The following is a 21,239-nucleotide window of genomic DNA, read 5'->3' as shown; positions in this document are numbered from 1 at the left end:
GGGGGTTGTTGAGGTACAATTGAGTTGGGGTTGCAGGCTGATTTGATGATGAGGACTAGAATGGAGTTGGGGTGGGGCTTTTGGTGAGAATGGGTCTAAGCCACAATGGGGAGCCAGCACCACATGACAGAAGAGTTGACTATCCTCCCCTCCTTTGGTTTTCCCTGACCTTACAGGGCTGGGCCCGGAGAGGGTGCTCAGTTCATGCTTTTTTAATGCAGTTGAGTTCAGGCCAGGTGACAGGAGGGAGGATGCCAGGTTAAGTGAGGTGAAAAAAAATCTGTGTAGGAATCTGGGGTACCTTTGCCCTCTCGTGGCCTGGGTCTACACTCCCAGGGAAATTCCTCTCACTTGGGAAGGACTGGGGCATGGAGGGGGGTGGCTGGATTGGCTTGTCACCGAGGGTTGAATGCCAGGTCAACACGGACATTAGGGGTGATGACTGGTTGTCACTCAGTGGGGTTTAATCGCTCGTTGAAGGCAGGTCAGGGAATCACTGAGGACCAGGTGAGATCAAACCGGACAGGTGATCAACCAGGTACCTGGAGGCTGTGGAGTACACAGACTGCCTCACCCCCTCCCACCCAGGGGCTTCCATCCATCTGAGTCTTTTCCCCAAGATCAGGGCTGGAAAGGAAGCCAGGTCTAGAAACCCGTGTGGCCTCACGTTGAAGCGTGATTAAGATCGGTGATCTCAGCTGCCTGGGTCACTCTATGTGCCTTGAGCACATGGACGTGGTTTTCCTGGTGCCTCGGTGCGCCCATGGACGCAATGGCACTGAGCACAGTGCCAATGTCATCAGGGGAGGGAGAAGTCAGTGAGCTCCAATCAAGGGCGCTTGGCAGACAGTCAAGTACAACCTTTGGGAGAGGGATGGATGCACGGATGGACGTGCTGGAGATGGAAGCGACCTGAGTTCCTGGAGGCCCCACCCTAGCTTGGCTCCAAAATGGGCTTCTTTGTGAAACTGGAACTGGAAGGGCGGGTTGGGAAGGCTGGCTGGGGCAAGAAAGTTGGTCCCACACCCAGGCCTGGAGGAGGGGCCCGGATGCAAACAGGTAGGGAGGGGGAGGCAGAGAAAGGCACGTGGACAGGTCGGGAAAACTCAGGTGGGTGGGAGACCACAGAGAAGAGGAGGGAGATGAAGACCCCCAGCTAGGAAGACCTGGAGTCACCCCTCCCACCCCAGGGAGAAAACAGCTCCCACGCTCAGACAGAAAGACATCGGAGGCCTTGGGAGCCACGGGTTCCTATTGGAAGCTGGGCCCAGGCTATCAGAGGGTGGCCTGCATCTGAGCCTCTCCCCGGCGGCGGCAATGACCTACCGCTTCTCGCCCCAAGCAGAAACGAGAAAGTTCAGTCTTGCCACCGACCTGCGCCTGGTCCCATATCCGATCCCATTTCTAGAGATGGCCGGTCTATGCTCCACCTCAGACAGACGCTCCTCGTTCCATCCCCTCTCAGCTCCTCCAGAGGCACAGCGGGGATCTGGCAGTTCACCCTCACCTGCTTCATCCATCCCCCTCTTCCCCCGTGATCAGGCCCGTTCCTCTGCCACCGTGCCACGGCATCTCACGCCTTCCGTGACAACCAGATGACAAGAACGGTGGCCTTTTTCATCATCCTCCTTTCTCTTTCAGTTCCTGGCCCGCTCTCAACTCCCGGTTGACTACCACGTTGGCTACCCTCACCGTCTCTCCAAGTTTTCCCCTCCTGGGGTTTTCCTGGAAGCCCTTCTCTGCCGACTCCTCCAGGAGGCCCTCCAGGATGTCCATGTTACTGGCTCTAACAACACCGGCTCTTCAGGGTTTGCCTCCCTTGAGTTATCAGCAGCATCTAAGGAAATCATGCCCTGCTTCTTCCAAGAGTCCCTTTCCTTGGTTTCTAGGGCACTACACCCACCTGGTGTTCCGCCTCACTCCCTTGCTGGCTCCTCATCCGTGTCCCAGTGCTGGTTTTGCCTCATCTCCCCAGTCTCTACCCAGGGCGGGGGGACCCTCCAGGGGTTCATTCCTTGGCCTTCTTCGCACTTCTGTCAACACTCACTCCCTTGGTGATTTCATCTGTGCTCCTGGCTTCAAATACCGTCAATATGCTGACGACTCCCAAAGGCAGAGCTGCAGCCAGGCCTTGCACTTGAGCTCTCTAAGGCTGCCTATGCACCACGTCCACGCTCAAAACCAAACTCCGGTCCCTCTACCCCACTGACGCACCAAACGCGCTCCTTCGGTTGTCTCCAGCCTCCAACTTTCCAGTCGGGGTGGCCACTGCGTCCTTCTGTCTCCAAGCCAGTCTCATTATCTTCCATCATCCACCCCCCTCCTCCAGTGGCATCGTGGTGGAACGCGTTGGGCTGTCGTCTGCAAGGTTGGCAGTTTGAAACCACCAGCTGCTCCTTGGAGGAAAGGTCAGGAGGGCTTTCTACTCCCGTGGACAGTTACAGTCTTGGAAACTCACCTGAGGTGGTGGTGCGGGGGTGGGGGCTGGTGGTGCTGTTCTACCCTGCCCTATCGACTCGCTATGAGTCGTCCTCGAATTGATGGCAGTGAACGGGTGTCACCACCCTGGCCCGAGCCATCATCATGTCACCCCTGGATTGTTGCATGTCTGTCTCCTACGTCTGTCCTTGCCAGCTGACACTCTGTTTTCAACAGGACAGCCAGAGTGGCCTTATAAAAAGTGAGGACACCGCAGGTCACCCCCACTTCTCTTCTCAAAAGCTTCCAGAGGTTTCCACTGCCTTCAGGTAAAGGTCAAGCTTCCTCAGGTGGGTATACAAGCATCTGGTCCTCTCCTCAGAGGCTCACTAACCCTCCACTTCTCTCTGACTGGCATTGCCTCACACCAGGTGATATAGTTAGTTCATTGTGCCAACCTGGCCAATAAACACATGTGGGGTTAATTGAAGGGTGGAGAGCTAAATGGCTCGATGAGCCTTGCCTTTTGAGTTCTCGGATCCCCTGCTTTGTGTTGGTCGGACCAGTGTGCAGCTGCCTTAGCTAGTTCCCTGCTTCAGCTGGCAAGGCTCACTTCCTGCAAGGCATCCCCAAGGAGAAGCCACATGAACCTACCGTGATGCAGCCCTGGGTGCTGGAGCAGCCATGTGGAGACCCCTGCCAGTGCTAAGATGCTTACACACTCACCGATTAGGCTTTCCTCCTGCAGTCGACATCACTGCATGTGTTTTGTGAGGTGGAGGAGGACTTTTTGGATTGGTGTGGGACATATGGGTTAATGTTGGATTTGTGGGCTTGAGCAGCACTGGGTTGGGATGTTTTCTTGATGTGCACTTACCCTTTGTATAAAACTCTCTCTGATACACGAGTTTCTGTGGATTTGTTTCTCTAAAGTACTCAGACTCACACACCAGGCGTGCTCCCACCCAAGGACTTTCATTCCTGCTGTTCCTAGTGGACCCTGTTCACTCGCATATCTGTGTAGCTCCTCTGTCACCTTCCTGTCACCTTCTCCATGAAGTCTCCCTTGGCAACTCGACCTAAAATCACAGTCCCTTTCCAGTAGTCTGCCCCTTCCCTTGTTCTACTTCTCCCCACATTTGACCCACTCGTGTCGGTCATGCCTTCCGTTGTACGTATTCCTGTCTTTCTCCACGGCCTCCCTTCCACAGTGTTGGAGGAGGTGAGAGCCCTGAGGCAGAGTTGTTGGTATCTGCTTTATTCCCAGGATGCTGAGTTGGCACAGAATGGGACTCTTGAACAGATGGATTGCAGATGACATTGTGGAAAACATGGGGCGATAAGAACCCTTGTTTTCAGCTCATAGAACCTGTTTGGACCTTGCAATACTGATTAAGGGGATGTATTTGGGTCTAGTCTCTGTGGGAGGTTCCAGAGAAGTCTGCTGTGGAATAGGTAAGGGGCATGCCCCCCAAAGAGTCACCGCACCATTTCCCCCCTTCTCCGTGGGTTTGTATGCATTTGAATACATACAACCACAGATAGCCTTGAGAAGAATGGGCATTCCAGAAGACTCCATTCATTATGCTCATGAGGAATTTATACAGGGATCAAGAGGCAGTGGTGTGAACAGAACAAGGGAATGCGGTATGGTTTAAGATCAGGAAAGGTGCGCATCAGGGTGTATCCTCCCACGGCACGCAGTCAATCGCAGGCTGAGCAAATAATCAGAGAAGCTGGATTATATGAAGAAGAATGTGAGATCAGGATCAGATGGTGGCTTCTGAACAACCCGTGACATGCAGATGACGCTTGCTTGCTGAGAGTGAGGAGGACTTGAAGCACTTGCTGATGGAAATCAAGATTCATGGACTCCAGTAAGGATAACCATTCAATAGAAAGAAGGCCAAAATCCTCACAACGGAACCAATAGGCATCACAGGCCCATGGAAACAGAAGTCAGGAGATCAGATCACCCATTGCATTGGGTAAATCCGCTGCACAGGAGGGTGAAGAAGCAAGGAACTGACTTTGAGGACAGAGGTGCAGCTGACCAAGCCATGATCTTTTCCATTTGCTTCCTATGCGTTTGAAAGTTGGACATGGAATCAAGAAGGCTGAAGAAGAGTCGATGCATTTGCGTTATGGTGCTGGAAAGAATATTGACAGTACAATGGATGGCTCAAAGGACAAACACATCTGTCTCAGAAGAAGTATAACCAGTGTGGTAGTTACGTAATCTAGTGTCAATTTGAGGATTAAGAGTGGAGGGGTGGAGTCTAGCCTGCCAATCAGGATATAGCCAATGAGGCCTCTGTGTGGGTATGGCCTTCTCCTGAGGATTCTGGGAACTCTGGTATTTCCTCCTTGGAGGCTGGAGACACAGTCTCTTTCGGCTCACTCGCTTGGAGACTTCCTACTGACAAGGCTCACTCCCTGAGATGCTCTACTGACAAGACACATGGCACTATGCTGATAGACCCCATACCCTGGGAACTGGAGAAGCTGTGTGCAGACCCCTGCCAGTGCTGAGAAGCTTACAGTGCCACTGGATCCAAAGAATTTCTACCCACTGGCTTGTGTTTGTCCTGCATCCAGCATCATTACATGTGTTTTGTGAGTCTGAAAGGGACTTTATAGATTGGTATCAGACATATGAGCTAATATTGGACTTATGGGCTTGGACTGGACTGGGTTGAGATGCTTTCTTAGGGTAAAATTACCCTTTATATAAAACTCCCTCTTATACACCTATGAGTTTCTATGGACTTGTTTCTCTAGTCTACCTGGATTAACACAACCAGAATGATTCTGAAATGTAACAATGGCAAGACTGCAGCTCACGTACTTTGAACAAGATGTCGGAGAGATCGGTCTCTGGAGAAAGACGCTGTGGTAGTTGCATATTCTGGTGTCAATTTGGAACTTGAGAGGATTAAGAGTAAAGGGGTGGAGTCTAATCTGTCAATCAGGTCATAGCCAACGAGGCCTCTGTGCGGGTGGGGCCTTCTCCTGAGAATCCTGGGAACTCTAGTATTTCCTTTTTGGATGGAGGGAGACTCACTCTCTCTGCTCACTCCATTGGAGACGTTCTACTGGCAAGAGACATTGTGTACACTGATAGAGCCTGTGCCCTGGAGGCTGAAGGAACCACGTGGAGACCCCCGGCCAGCACTGAGATGTCTCTACCTCCACTGGATCCACAAGATTTTGCATCCACTGGGCTGTGATCTTCCTGAGTTCCACATCATTGCATGTGTTTCGTGAGACTGAAGAGGAATTTATCGAACATATGGGCTAATATCAGACTTATGGGCTTGATCTGGCCTGGGCTGGGATGTTCTCTCAATATTCAATTGCTCTTGTCTAGAAACCTCTTCCTTAGACACATCTGAGTGTCTATGAACTTGTTTCTCTAGTCTACCCGGACTGACACAGGTCAAGTAGAGGGTCAGTGAAAAAGAGGAAGATCCTCGACAAGATGGACTGACACAGTGGCCGCAACCATGGGCTCGGACAGAACTATTGAGAGGATGACGCAGGATCGGGCAGGGCTTTCCTGCACTGGACGTGTGGTTGCTGCCATTCAGAACTAGCTCGGTGGCATCTTAACAACAACAACAACACGTCAGAGCCAAGGGCTGTGTGTGTTGTAACCTCAATGCAGAAAGGACAGGTTCATTTCTCAGCAGTCTTTCCTGTAAGGTGACGCCATGGGGTCAAGTGATTGCTAACCAGTGATGAAATCAACAGCTGGCTCACCACAGGAGGAAGAGGAGGCTGTCTGATCTCTGCTCTGAGATGGAAAGTCTCAGGAAAACCATGAAACAGTTAAAAAAAATCATTTTATTGGGGGCTCGTACCACGCCTATCACCATCCATCCATTGTGTCAAGCACATTTGTTGCCATCATCATCCTCAAAACATTTTCTTTCTGTTGAGCCCTTGGCATCAGCTCCCCGTTTTCCCGTCCCTCCCTATGCCCTCTCCTCATGAACCATTGATGATTTATAAATTATTATTATTTTGTCATGTTTTACACTGTCCGACATCTCATGGAATGATTATTTTCTTTCTGTCCTTCTTTCTTTCTTTCTTTTCAACAGTCTTATTAGCGCTTCACCCACATAACACACAATTCAATTGTTCAATCATATCAAGAGGAGTTATACAATCATTACTGCCATCATTTTTAGAACGCCTCTCCCCCACCACTATGGTCCAATCACTTAAAAATAATCATTTTATTGGGAGCTTGTTCAGCTCTTATCTCCATCCATCCATCCATCCATCCATCCATCCATCCATCCATCCACGTGTCAAGTACATTTGTACATCTGTTGCCATCATCATTTTCTTTTTTTTCTGATCTTTTAAAACATCATTTTATTAGGGGATCATACAACTCTTATCACAATCCATATATACATCAATTGTGTAAAGCACGTTTGTATATTCATTGCCCTCATCCTTCTCAAAACATTTGCTCTCCAGCCATCAGCATTTTGAAAACATTTTCTTTCTACTTGAGACCTTGGTATCAGCTCCTCATTTTTTCCCCCTCCCTCTCTCTCCCACCCTCCCTTCCTTATGAACCCTTGATCATTTGTACATTGGTCCAATTGCTTTTAAAATGAGTTGTGTAATCACTATCAGTTCTAGTGCTCCCTTCCCCCTCCCACATACACTGTTTGCTCCCTCAAGCCCCCTCACCCTTCCTATCTCCCACCCCCATTCCTACCTCCCGTATAAACCCTAGAAGTGCTTCCTATCTCTATGCCTCTACCCCTTCTGTACTTCACCGACTGGAACGACCAACAGAACCAATAAAAAACAGGAACACAATAAAGTGGTCAGGATAAAATAATAATAATACAGACATTAAAAACCACAAATAATGAGTAAGAAAGAAAAGACCACCATGAGGATTAGCCGGCTGGGGGAAGACGTTTTTGTCATGAAACAAGAAATGCTTGCACCTGGAACAATTTCAGGTTGGGTCAAGAGGGAGGTGAATGAACCCAGCATCCAATTCGATCCGATATAGTCACAGTTACAAGGGCCGCTATCTGATGACAAGGCTGTTTCAGACCCTCTCCTGAGGCTAGAGGGGATCTGCCAGAGAGTTCATCTGACTTGATACCCTGCAGATGGGTTTGGAGGCTCCCACTGTCCTCAATAGCTTTCTACAAGTTGGGGGACAGTTCTACTCTGTCTTATAGGGACGTTAGGAGCTGGGTGAAACTCAATGGGGGTGAGTTTGACTTTGGTTTGGAGGGTGGTACAGGAAGTTAACAGGCTCTGCTGCTAACTGTAAGGTTGGAGGTTCAATTCCACCCTGAGGCACTTTAGAGGAAGGACTTGGTGATATTCATTTTAGAGGTCACAGCCCTGGAAACCCCATGGGGGCAGTTCTGCTGGGACACGCTCGGGGTGTGTGTGTGTGTGTGTGTGTGTGTGTGTGTGTGTGTGCATGTGTGTGTGTTGCGCATTTCACCATGAGTCAGGTTAACGCTACGGCAGCTGGTTTTGTGTTCTAACAACTGGCTCCAAAAATTCCTGAGCATTTGCCAATAGGCTCTTGGGAGCTGGTGCAGACAAGTTCTGGCACACAGACACAGGGCCCACAGCCGGTTCACATGGACAGGCTCCTTTTACACACAGGGACTCTGGCTTTTAAAAATCAGTCTCCCGCTTCTTGTGTGTCTCCTGTTTGAACCTCGTGCCCTTGCATGGCGGGCTGCTAACCACAAGGTCCGTGGTTCGAACCCACTAACCGCTCCGGGGGTGGGGGTGGCGGGGACAGAGAAAGTGGAGGCTCTCTGCTTCCCTAAAGATTTACAGTCTCAGAAACTCACCAGGGCAGTTGTACTCTGTCCTCTAAGATCGACCTGAGCTACCAAGGACTCGATGAGCGTGAGTTTGGTTTCGTGAGGACAGAGCTTGAGCCCACCTTGCTATGGCTTTACCTCCCACCACCATGAGCCCCCCATCCCCCTCCCCCCGATCAATGCCTAATAACCACAGAAACCAAACCCACCGCTGTCAAGTGGATTCACTCGTGGTTTTCCCTGCAGAGAGGCTGGTGGGTGTGAACTGCTGACCTTCCGGTTAGCAGCCTAATGCTTACCTCTCAAGAACTATCCAGGATCCCTGGAACAATGCCTTAAAAGTAATGAATAAATAATGCTCCCAACTCATCACCTTGGAGTAGAACTGTTCCCATGTCCGAGACTGTAACTCTTAAAATTAAAAAAAAAAATAATTTTATTGGGGCTCATACAACCCTCATCACAATCCACACATACATCAATTGTGTAAAGCACATTGCCCTCATTGTTCTAAAAACTCTCACTTTTGGCCTGCGTTCCTGGAATCAGCTCTTCATTTTTCTTCCCCCCTTCCCTCCCCCCTCCCCCCTCCCTATGAACCCTTGATAATTTATAAATTATTATTTTATCATATGTTACATTTCCCAGCATCTCCCTTCACCCTCTTTTCTGTTGCTCACCCCCCAGGGAGAAGGTTATATGCAGATCCTTGTAATCAGTTTCCCCTTTCTACCCCCTCCCCCTTCCCCCTTCCCTCCCTGTATCACCACTCCCACCACTGGTCCTAAGGGGTTCATCTGTCCTGGATTCCCCGTGTTTCCCGTTCCCATCTGCACCGCTGTGCATCCTCTGGTCTAACCAGGTTTGCAAGGTAGAATTGGGATCATGATAGTGGAGGGGAGGAAGCGTTTAAGAACTAAAAGAAAGTTGTGAGTTTCATCGATGCTACACTGCACCCTGAGTGACTCATCTCCTCCCCACTACCCCCCTGTAAGGGTTGTCCAGTTGTCTCCAGATGGGCATTGGGTCTCCATCGCATGCTCCCCTCATTCACGAGGATATGATCCCCCCCCCCTTTGGTGCTTGATACCTGGTCCCCTCGACCCTTCGTGATCACACATGCTGGTTGTGCTTCTTCCTTGTGGGCTTTGTTGCTTCTGGGCTAGATGGCCACTTGTTCACCTTTAAACCTTTAAGACCCAAGATACTATATCTCTCAATAGCCGGGCACCATCAGCCTTCTTCACCACACTTGCTTATGATGCACACATTTGTCTTCAGCGTTGATATGGGGAAGGTGAGCACACAACAATGATTTTTGTTCTTTGGTGTTTTTAAGTCATTTTATTGGGGGCTCATACAGCTCTTATCACAATCCATATTTGCATCCATTGTGTCAAGCACATTTGTACATTTGTTGCCATCATCATTTTCAAAACATTTTCTTTCTACTTGAGCCTTTAGTATCAGCTCCTCATTTTTTCTCCCTCCCTCACAAACCCTTGATCATTTATAAATTATGATGATCTTTTCATGTCCTACACCCACCCATGCCAAAACCGTAACTCCTGATGAGAGTAGAGAGTCTCGTTTCCCTCCCGAGGAGTGGCAGGCAGGCTTTGAACTGCTGAGCTGGCCACCACAGCTCTTTGAGCAATAGTAAAGCCAGGCCCTGCAGAAAACTTTCCGGCACATGTGTAGGAGTAAGACTTAACCCCGTTGAGTTGCCAGTGGTTGATTTATCAGAGTGAGACTCCCCCGCCCCCCGCGAGGACTTTCTTCTGAAGCATCTTTAGGTGGATTCAAACCTCCAGCCTTGTGGGAAGCAGCTGAGCATGTTAAACATCAGCATCATGGAGGGGGGTGGGGCGAGAGGGAGGGGCGGAGGTTCCTAACAAAATCTCACTGCCAAACTCACTGCCATCAACCATTGATCGACTCCAACTCATCGCCCATTAAGGACAATGCAGATGGGGCATGTCTTAGGTGCCCCAGAAATGGATGCGTGAGAGCGAGAAAGGGGAATCATGACCCAATAGAATGCAGACTCTCCACACATTGCCATCTAGCCGATACTGACTCACGGTGACCCTCTAGGACAGTGGTTCTCAACTTGTGGGTCCGACCCCTTTGGGGGTCGAAGGACCCATTCACAGGGGTCGCCCGGTTCATCACAGGGGCAACACGACAGTGATGAAGTAGCAATGAACATCATTTTCTGGTCGGGGGGTCACACCACAGGAGGAACTGTCTGAAAGGGTGGCGGCGTGAGGAAGGTGGAGAAGCACTGCTCTGGGACAGGGTAGAACTGCTCCTGGTGAGTTTCCAAGGTTGTAACTCTTTACGGGAGTAGAGAGCCCATCTTTCTCCCGAGGAGTGGCTGGTGGTTTCGAACTGCTGACCTTGCAGTTAGCAGCGCAACGCGTCACCCCCGAGCCACCAGGGAGAAGAGGGGGTGGAAGGGTTAACTGGCTGTTCATCACACTACTAGAAAGATAACATCATTTAACAGCCCTGTTCTTTGCAAGACACACACAAGAATTCCCCTTTAAGCTTGATCGGTAGGGACGGTCTAATTCAGGAAGGAGGCAAGCAAGGCCATTAAGACAAGCAGCCAGACATGAAACATACAGCATAAAGCCTCAGGAGGTGGTGTGCTGGTAACCCCGGGCACTGAAAGCATGCTCCAACGTAGATAAACACGGGTTCATGAAGCCTCAGGGCTCGGTGGTCTAATGGCCTCAGGAGAAAGGCAAGTGTAAATAATTCCCTAAGATCGTTGCAAAGCCTGCTTTCTGGTCACATTGTTTAGACTATGATGTGTCCTTTGTAAAATATGCCTTTGTCACATCGTGTAAGGCTTCTAAACTTGCTTGTTTGTCACTGAATCTCTAAAGAGGCTTGGAGGTAGCCAGCCCCACCGTTTCCTTCTGCCTCTCTCGTGCAGAATAAACTTAGAGATTCTGCAATCAGCTTGGATTCTGTCTTTGGTTGAAACAGGGATAGGTAAGTCTCGGACCCTGGATGCCTGGTAACACACCTGCTGCTGTCGAGTTGATGGATTCCAACTCAGAGTGACCCCATAGGACAGAGCAGAACTGCTCCGAGACTGGAAATCTTGATGGAAGTAGCCAATCTCAGCTTTCTCCCTTGGAGTAACTGGTGGGTTCGAACTGCCGATGTCTCAGTTACCAGCTGTGGTAGTTACATCATTTCGTGTCAATTTCATACATGAAGTGTGGGGGTGGAGTCTAGCCTGTCAATCAAATTGAAGCCTGATGATGCCTCCTTGTGGGTGTGGCCTGCTCCTAAGGAGGATCCTGGGAACGCCCCCCTTCTGTCTCTGCCTTCACCTTCCCGCTGTTATGGACTGGGCTGGGTGTTTGCATATATTCGATGTATGCTTATTTCTTGGTAGAAAGCTCTTTCTGAACACAAAATGAGTGTCCCTGGATTTGCTTCTCTAGTCAACCCAGCCTAACCCAGCAGCCTAACGCTTAACCCACCGCACCACCAGGGAACAACACAATAAACCCAAGCCAAACTCATTGCTATCAAGTCCTCTCCAACTCACAGAGACCTTGGAGGGCAGATTATAGCTGCCTCTGTGGGTTCCCGGTCTGTAAATCTTTATTGGGGCAGACAGCCTCAGCTTTCTCCCAAGGAGGAGCTGATGGATTCAAACCGCTAACTTTCTGGTTAGCAACCCCACGCCCAACCAATTACTCCATGGGGACACCCTTCCAGGCATAACGTCTCCCTGCAGTAGCATTTTCTGGGAGATACAGGGTATGACTGGGCATTGGAGTCTGGGAGCGGAATGGAGGCTGCGAGGAAGGGTTGAAATAAGGAAAGAAATGGGGCACAGGCCTTTGTCAGGGCTCGAACTCAGAACTATGCCCTCTTCCCCTGAGGTCTGAGGACAGGAGGATTTAAAAAAAAACAACCTCGACAAAGACAAAACCCACCAAACTTCTGTTTGGTAGTCTGCTACAGCGGCTGTGCTGGGCTATTACCCTCAAGGTCAGCAGTTCAAGACCACCAGCCGCTGCGCTGGCGAGAGAGAAAGAGGAGGCTTTCTATGCTGCATTCAGCGGAAGAACAATTGTGAGGATGGTGTGGGCCAGGCAGTGCTTCCAGAATCCCGTTATTCCTAGAGGCCGATATGGGTTGGAAGCTACTCCTTGCACCTAACAAACAGAGGTTGCAGTCTCGCGAAGCCACGGGGCTGTTGCACCCTAACTGCGGGGTCGCTGTGAGTGACAGCACCTTGGTGGCAGTGCATCTTGTTCCGCAGGACATCACAACGTCTTGTCCGAATGGACGCCATGGCAGTGAGGACGTTTCTGAGGGAGGCGGTTCTAGAAGCTTCCTTCTGAGCCGGTGGGTGCACCAGTCGGGGAGGAAGAGGCACCCACCTTTGGGAACTCGGACATAGGCTCGGCCTGTGGGGCCAGTGCGCACACACAGGGTGTGGGCGTGAACTTGACACCAGGAGACGGGGTGTGCGTAGTCTGCTTTATTATCACATCGAGGAGCTGCAAAGCCATTTGAAAAGCGTCTGCTTGGAACAGGATGCCGATTCAGAGCCCTCTCCCCTACCCTACAGTACTTTAAAGGGCTGGGGGCCAGGACTCCTGATCTGAGGGAGGAGGGGCTGGGGGTCAGAACTCCTGGTCTGAGGGAGGAGGGGCTGGGGGTCAGGACTCCTGGTCTGAGGGAGGAGGGGCTGGGGGTCAGAACTCCTGGTCTGAGGGAGGAGGGACAGGGGGATCAGGACCCCTGGTCTGAGGGAGGAGGGCTGGGGGTCAGGACTCCTGGTCTGAGGGAGGAGGAGGGCTGGGGGTCAGGACTCCTGGTCTGAGGGAGGAGGAGGGCTGGGGGTCAGGACTCCTGGTCTGAGGGAGGAGGAGGGCTGGGGGTCAGGACTCCTGGTCTGAGGGAGGAGGAGGGCTGGGGGTCAGAACTCCTGGTCTGAGGGAGGAGGGACAGGGGGATCAGGACCCCTGGTCTGAGGGAGGAGGGCTGGGGGTCAGGACTCCTGGTCTGAGGGAGGAGGAGGGCTGGGGGTCAGGACTCCTGGTCTGAGGGAGGAGGAGGGCTGGGGGTCAGGACTCCTGGTCTGAGGGAGGAGGAGGGCTGGGGGTCAGGACTCCTGGTCTGAGGGAGGAGGAGGGCTGGGGGTCAGGACTCCTGGTCTGAGGGATGAAGAGAGGCTGGGGGTCTGGACTCCTGGTCTGAGGGAGGAGGAGGGCTGGGGGTCAGGACTCCTGGTCTGAGGGAGGAGGGCTGGGGGTCAGGACTCCTGGTCTGAGGGAGGAGAGGTTGGGGGTCAGGACTCCTGGTCTGAGGGAGGAGGGGCTGGGAGTCAGGACTCCTGGTCTGAGGGAGGAGGGGCTAGGGGTCAGGACTCCTGGTCTGAGGGAGGAGGGCTGGGGGTCAGGATTCCTGGTCTGAGGGAGGAGGGCTGGGGGTCAGGACTCCTGGTCTGAGGAAGGAGGGCTGGGGGTCAGGATTCCTGGTCTGAGGGAGGAGGGCTGGGGGTCAGGACTCCTGGTCTGAGGGAGGTGGGCTGGGGGTCAGGACTACTGGTCTGAGGGAGGATTGGGGGCTGGGGGTCAGGACTCCTGGGTCTTGGGGAAGAGGGGTCAGGATTCCTGGGTCTTGGGGAGGAGGGGTGAGGGGCTGGGGGAGCAGAGAGGTGAGGGTCTGGGGGATCAGAGGAGTGAGGGGTCTGAGGGAATAGAGGGGTGAGGAGGGTGAGGGGTCTGAGAGAGCAGAGGGGTCAGGCACAGGGCTGGCAGCTGCCCCCATGGCAGGCGGTCCCGGGCGACCATCAATTGCCCCGGATGGTGTCCTGGATCCAGTTTTGGTACCGGCACAGGTTGGTGTAGACTCCGGGGTACCCCGGCAGGGCGCAGCGCTCCATTCCCCAGGACACGAGTCCCTGAAGCTTTCCATTGCACACTAGGGGTCCCCCAGAATCACCCTGTGGGGGAGACACACCTTCAAGAAGTGGCCAGAGCCAGGGTCTCGAAGCCCAGGCGCAGAGATGGGAGGAGAAGACTGCGTCTCTGGCTGGGTCCCCAGGGGCCATCCTCCTATGCTGGGGGATCCTGGCCTGCAGCTGGGGGGGGGGCTGGGGTGTGTTTCTTCCCTGTGCACCGACCTCTGCCCCTCTCTGTTGTCTCTCTGCCCCTGAGTCTCATCTTAGCGCCATCCCTGGCCACCTCTCTCTCTTCTAACATCTCCTCATCTCTGCCTCCCTTAGGGCTGGATGAAGGATTTTAGACACCCGAATGAGTGGCGTGGGAGCCCTGTTGGCATAGTGGTTACGTTGGGCTGCTCACTACGAGGTCAGCGGTTCGAAACCACTGGGAGAAAGACAGGGCTTTCTACTCCCGTAGAGAGTGACAGCAATTCTCCCCTGTCCTGTAGGGTTGTGCCGGGGTGGTGGTGGCCTCATTTGGCAGTCTGCAGGAAGCTGAGGTTGTCAGTGCCCCACAGGGCCATCCGGCCCCGGCCATCGCGTGTAGGCCAACTTGTGGTAGGGATTCTGCAGGACAGGGTAGAGCTTCCCCCCCTGCAAGTGGCCGATGGCCTCCCCTTGGCTTCAGAACACCCATCTTTGTGGTTAGTGGTGCAGGGCTTTTTCGGGTGGGCCCAAGGGCTCCCTGGTCGTTTCTCCAAGGAAGACACAACTCCAAAGAGAGTCCACACCTCCCACCTTGAGGGCCACTTCAGTGGTTCTCCACCTTCCTCACGCCACGACCCTTTTATATAGCTCCTCATGTGGTGGTGACCCCCCAACCATGAAATTATTTTCGTTGCTACTTCATCACTGTCATGTTGCTACTGGCATGGATCCGGTGGCCCCTGTGAAAGGGTCCTTCGACCCCCAAAGGGGTCCACGACCCACAGGTTGAGAACCGCTGTGCCATTCGTACTTCTAGAGACCCCCCCATTGGGGAGCGTAGAACTGCCCCCCATGGGGTTCCGAGGCCTTGGCTCTGGGCAGATGCTGGCTGCCTCTCCTGCTTTTCTCCTGTAGGGTGCTGGGGATGGGGGCAGCCTTCCTCTCCATGAGCAGCCTGACCCTGCTTAACCCTGTGTGCCCCAGGGAGGTCACCCTGATGATGCCAGCTGTCATTTGAGCTACCAGCAGGCACCACCCTAGCCGGTCCAGGGGTGGGGGTGGAGTGGGCCTCCTCTAGTCCCACCAGCTGCCCTTGAGAGGGGTTCTCTCCACTCTCGGCAGATGGGAAAACGGAGGTCCACAGGGGTGGGGCCATTAGCCAGGCACATGCAGCTACGAAGTGGTTTGGATTGGGATTTCCGCTAGGTTACCTCGGGCCCTGGGTTTACCGTCTCCTCTGGAGCCTTGGAGTCTTAAGTCCTATCTCCAAATGGGGTGACCCCCACCACCCCCACCCCCTCACCACCCTGTCCAGCTTCCACCCATGACTCACCTGACAGGAGTCCTTGCCGCCCTGAGGCACCCCTGCACAGACCATGCCAGGAGTGATCGCTAAAGAGTAGGCCTCCCTGCACGCCTGGTACGGAATGATTTCAATGTTCACGCACTGCAGAGAGTCAGGGTACCTGGCTGGTGGGCGAGGGGGGTGGGGTGGGATTCATAGTGAGGGATTATCACTCGGTCTGTCCTCTAGTACACCCAGGAGGCTGGGCTACGGACCCCACTGTCCTCAAACCCTGTAGCTCAGCATCCTAACCCACTCCTCCCTGAGACCTCAGATATCAGGGAAGGGATGCCACTGCTTCAATTAGTCCCAGAGGAGCTCCCAGCCCTGTCTCTCTGAGACCCCGAGGACCAGCACCCTGCCCCTCCTCCCTCAGACCAGAAGTCCTGACCTCCACCCTCCTCCCTCAAACCAGGAGTACTGACCCCCAGCCCTCCTCCCTCAGACCAGGAGTCCTGAACACCCACCCCACCTCTCTCAGTCCAGGAGTCCTGACCCCCAGCCCTCCTCCTTCAGACCAGGAGTCCTGACCCCCAGCCCTCCTCCCTCAGACCAGGAGTCCTGACCCCCAGCCCTCCTCCCTCAGACCTGGGGTCCTGACCCCCAGCCCTCCTCCACCCTCAGACCAGGAGTTCTGACCCCCAGCCCTCCTCCCTCAGACCAGGAGTCCTGAAACCCCCACCCCTCTCTCAGACCAGGAGTCCTGACCCCCAGCCCTCCTCCTCCCTCAACCAGGAGTCCTGACCCCCAGCCCTCCTCCTTCCTCAGACCAGGAGTCCTGACCCCCAGCCCCTCCTCCTCCCTCAGACCAGGAGTCCTGACCCCCAGCCCTCCTCCTCCTTCAGACCAGGAGTCCTAACCCCCAGCCCTTCTCCTCCCTCAGACCAGGAGTCCTGATCCCCAGCCCTCCTTTCTCAGACCAGGAGTCCTGACCCCCAGCCCTCCTCCCTCAGACCAGGAGTCCTGACCCCCAGCCCTCCTCCTCCCTCAGACCAGGAGTCCTGACCCGCAGCCCTCCTCCTCCCTCAGACCAGGAGTCCTGACCCCCAGCCCTTCTCCTCCCTCAGACCAGGAGTCCTGAGCCCCAGCCCTCCTTTCTCAGACCAGGAGTCCTGACCCTCAGCCCTCCTCCTCCCTTAGACCAGGAGTCCTGACCCTCAGCCCTCCTCCTCCCTCAGACCAGGAGTCCTGACCCTCAGCCCTCCTCCTCCCTCAGACCAGGAGTCCTGACCCCCAGCCCTCCTCCCTCAGACCAGGAGTCCTGACCCCCAGCCCTCCTCCTCCCTCAGACCAGGAGTCCTGACCCCCAGCCCTCCTCCCTCAGACCAGGAGTCATGACCCCCAGCCCTCCTCCCTCAGACCAGGAGTCCTGACCCCCAGCCCTCTTCCCTCAGACCAGGAGTCCTGACCCCCAGCCCTCCTCCTCCCTCAGACCAGGAGTCCTGACCAACTCCCCATCCCTTCTTTCCAGATGCAGGGCATCTGGGTCCTCACCTATGGGGCTGGAGGTGGTGCCCCAACCCGACACTCGGCAGGAAGTGCCGGAGCTGGCACAGTCCTGGGCCATTTGGATCGGCTTGGTGGCCCTCCCCAGTTGGGCGGGCTTCTCCAGTTTCAGCAGCATCAGGTCGTTGTTGTTGGTCTGGGAGTTGTAGCGGGGATGAGGCACTTGACGAGTCACACGCAACACCTGCTGTGTGGCTTCCCAGCGCTTGAGGTTGTTCTTGCCCAATGCAACCCGGAGGATCCTGGCCCAAGACCCCCCAAGGGTCGTCCTTCTCATGGCCTGACCAAGAGACCTCTCCACACTCTCCAACCCCTTCCCCCTCTCCTCCCCCTCTTCCTCCATACCTTCTAGACCCCTACCCATCCTCATCCCCATGCCCATCCATGCCCATGCCCATCACCATACCCATCCCTATGCCCATCCATGCCCATGCCCATCCCCATCGCTGTGGTAGAGCTTTCCTTCAAGCCTAACCTTCCCTCTGACTACAAGGAACCCCGCCAGGTGGTGCCAAGGTTAAGCTCTCAGCTGCTAACCTAAAGTGGTTGGTGGTTTGAACTCACTCATCAGCTCTGATGATGGGGAGACACCTTGGAATCAGGCTTTTGCCAAGAGGGCCACCAACCAAACCCTCCCGGGCAATTCTGACTCACTTGCAGTCACTGGGTTGGCATCACCTCCGTGGCACCCAGCAAGAACAACATCCCTCTGGCATCAGGCTCGGCGCTGCCTGGTCTCCTGGACTCTTTCCCACAGCCTGGGCATCCTCCCTCCACTCAGCACCTGCCACCTTCCTCTGGAGCGGTGCTCTAGCCCCGGTGTGGGCGCCAAGAATGGCGATGAGTTCTCGGTGCAGCTCTGTGAGAGTCTGAGTTGGGTCCTATGCTTGGACTTCTCAGGTGGGAGTCAGGACTGTGACTCTGGACTCTAAATCTGAAGTGGTCATTCTGGCGTGGGCCTGGGCTCAGGGTTGTCGACCTGTTGAGCTTTTGACTGTAAGCTAGGATCAGGGTTCTGGACTGAGTCTGAATCATGGCGTCATTTCTAGATGCGGGCGTGAGCCTTCCAGCTTAGGGGAGGCGGAGGGTTCTCTCCAGCTCTGTGTAATGGCTTGGGAATCTAGGCTCTGGACGGAAGTTCCTGTCAAGGCGTGAAATCTGGGTTCATGGTCCTTAGGTAAGTTCTGGGCTCTGGTCTGGCCTTTGATTTCTAGACTGGGGTTCCAGATGTAGGCATGGAATCTGCGGTTGTGGATGCTAGAAACGGGTCAGAGCTTTAAGATTTATAGTAGGATGAGGATTCTACAATGAGTGGAGCCTGGATTCTAGACATTGACACGAGCTCCCGTTTCTGGGTTCTAGAGAAAGCTTGGGTTTAGGATGTGGGTTCCAGACACTGGTGTGAGCTCTGGTCCCAGCTGGGCTCAAGGTTTGGAACATTGGACTGAGCTCTTTATTCTGAGCTGGGATGTTTCAGGTTGAACTAGAGGTCTTAGTAATTCAACTCTTGCCTCTCGTCTCTGGTCTGAGCTCTTGCCTCCAGGTTGGGCTCTGGGTTCTAGGCACTGCTCCAGGTTATGGTTCTAGCTCAAGGTGCTGGATGCTACTTTACACTCTCGCGGTTGTGTTCTAGATACCAGGGTGAAACCTGGTATCTAAATTCGAGATGGAACTGCCTGTGGAGGCATTCGACCTGGGTTCATGTCATTGGGTGGGTTCTGGGATCTGGTTTGGTCTTTGATTCTAGGCTGGAGTGTGGTGTGGGTTCTAGGTTTAGGTGGAGAATCTGGGGCCGTGGCTTTCTACCTGGAGCTCAGGTTATGATCTGCCTTCCAAGGTTTAGAAACCGAGTTCTGAGCTATTAGCAGGAGGGCTGGAGATTTGACTCTGCCTTAAATCTTGGGTGTGGAATGGGCTGAAAGTTGAATGTCTTTTCTAAGCACTGGGCCGTATGCATCAGCAGGACTCCCTCACAGATCCTAGGAGCTTCTGGTCCTTTCTGGATTGATGGTTGGACTATGAACTGGGCTCTGGGTTCCAGGCAGCATCCTTTGAAGGGTTCTGCGTGCCTGATTGTAGACCACGCCCTACATTGGAGTCTTTATGCACAACATGTGCTCCGGAGAGGAACTCCGGTGGTGGTGGTGGTGACGGCGGCATAGTGGTTACTCATTGTGCCCTTAACTGCAAGGTCAGTAGTTCAAAAATCACCAACAGCCACTCTGAGGGAGAAATGACTTCCTACTCCTGTAAAGAGTTACAGTCTTGGAAACCTACAGGGGCTGGCCTACCCTGTCCTAAAGGGTCACTATGAGTCAGAATCAACTCAAAGGCAGTGAGTTTGTTTTGGTGGGCTCCGGAAGAATCTCCGGGTTATATGTTAGGGTCTAGGCTCTTCATGAGGCTCTAAGTTGGCCATGGGCTCTAAACCATCTATCTGCTTGCAGAAGCTAAACCAAGATTTCCGGTTAGACTCCAGGTTCTGAGCTTTGTCCTTGGCGCTAGACCTTTCGCTAGATTCCACACCGGGGCATAGGTTTGACACTTTGTTCTAAACAGGGGTCTGGGGTTTTGGCCGAGCCCCAAAGTTCTAGATTCCAGAAGGCAAGGGGTGAAATCACTCACGGTCGGGCGCAGTGAGCAGCAGTGATGACCCACTGGTCTGAGAGCAGGGCCCCGCCACAGAGGAAGCTACGCCAGGGGCCTGCCAGTAGGGCCACCTGCCACGGCTGGGAATTCGGGATGCATGAATAGCCACCAATGATCTTATTATCATCCTCTTGGCTCTGTACCATGGCTAGAAATAGACAGGCATTGGGTGGGGGTTGAAAAAAGCAGATGAGTACATGTTCTACTCCCTCGCTCTTTAGGAACCCAAGTGCCCACAACCCCCCTTTGTTTCAGCTTAGCCTCCAAACCAGCCACCTCAGTCTGCCCACCATCACCCCCAGGATTGCCCAACACAATCAAGAAATTTCCAGACCTCCCCTACCACCACCACCACCACCAGAGTCACCGCTGTCCTTCCCACTGTCAGAGTTGATTCTGACTCATGGAGACCCCATAGGAGAGGGCAGAATGACCCCACAGAGTTTCAGAGGCAGTGTACATCTTTATAGGGACAGATGGCCTCCATTTTTCTCTTGAGGAACAGCTGGTGGGTTTGAACTGCTAACCTTCCGGTGAGCAGCTCAACAATGGAGGCGCCGGGCCACTAGGGCTCCAGTTACCACCGTCAAAAACCAGACCCAGTGTCATTGAGTTCAGTCCCACTCACGGCCACCCAAATCATGGCACCCAACTCATGGCACCCAACTCATGGCACCCTTTCATCTGTCCCACCGCTCCCTCCTCCAGATCTCAATACAACGGCTACTCTCCACTCCACTCTTCCATCTCTACTTTTGATCACCCTTCTTGACAATAGGCCATGCCATGTTCTGGACCCTCAAGTGGTCCTTCCTCAACATCTCCAAGGACATCCTGCCCTTTTCATCACCTTCCCAATCAACGTGAACCCCTCCCACCCCGAATCCATCATCTCACCCCACACCCATTCCATCCACCATATCACTGGCTCTCCCATGACCTCTCTCTCCATCACCTCCTTCCACTAGTACCCTTGACAATATTCCGTCGTTTTCCATCTTAGTTCCTCTCTAACACATCCTTCCCAATGCAGCCCCCTCTGGACCCCACAGCTCTCCGCCTTTCCTGGTTTGTTTCTCATCACCAGTTGTCACCTATAATCCCCAAATTTTGATGTCTGCACAACTCAGGACTTGGGTCTGCACACGCTCCTCAGCCACCACACACACACACACACACACACACACACACACACACACACACACACACTTCCCAAGTCCCCAAATGCTCCCTGTTTGTTCTTGTCAGCCCACCTGTGAACATCTTAGTTCCCCAAGGACTTCCCGGCCTTCCCCCAGTCCATTGCTGCCTTACCTACAGCCAAGATTTGAAGCACGGTCAATAGGAAGAGCAT

General features: G+C 53.5%; 1 protein-coding gene across 1 annotated transcript; it reads right to left on the bottom strand.

The window, feature by feature from the left end:
• Positions 1 to 14,085: 14,085 nt before the first annotated feature.
• KLK14 (kallikrein related peptidase 14) lies at positions 14,086 to 21,239 on the bottom strand. The gene is made up of 5 exons (XM_075536989.1): positions 21,200 to 21,239; positions 19,862 to 20,033; positions 17,225 to 17,478; positions 15,719 to 15,855; positions 14,086 to 14,238 (listed from the first exon to the last, which is right to left on the bottom strand). The coding sequence occupies exons 1-5, from the start codon at positions 21,237 to 21,239 to the stop codon at positions 14,086 to 14,088; spliced, it is 756 nt and encodes a 251-aa protein (XP_075393104.1).

Source organism: Tenrec ecaudatus, chromosome 18 (genome assembly GCF_050624435.1).
Source record: "Tenrec ecaudatus isolate mTenEca1 chromosome 18, mTenEca1.hap1, whole genome shotgun sequence".
NCBI lineage: Eukaryota > Metazoa > Chordata > Mammalia > Afrosoricida > Tenrecidae > Tenrec > Tenrec ecaudatus.
This window is presented reverse-complemented; position numbering and strand designations above follow the sequence as displayed.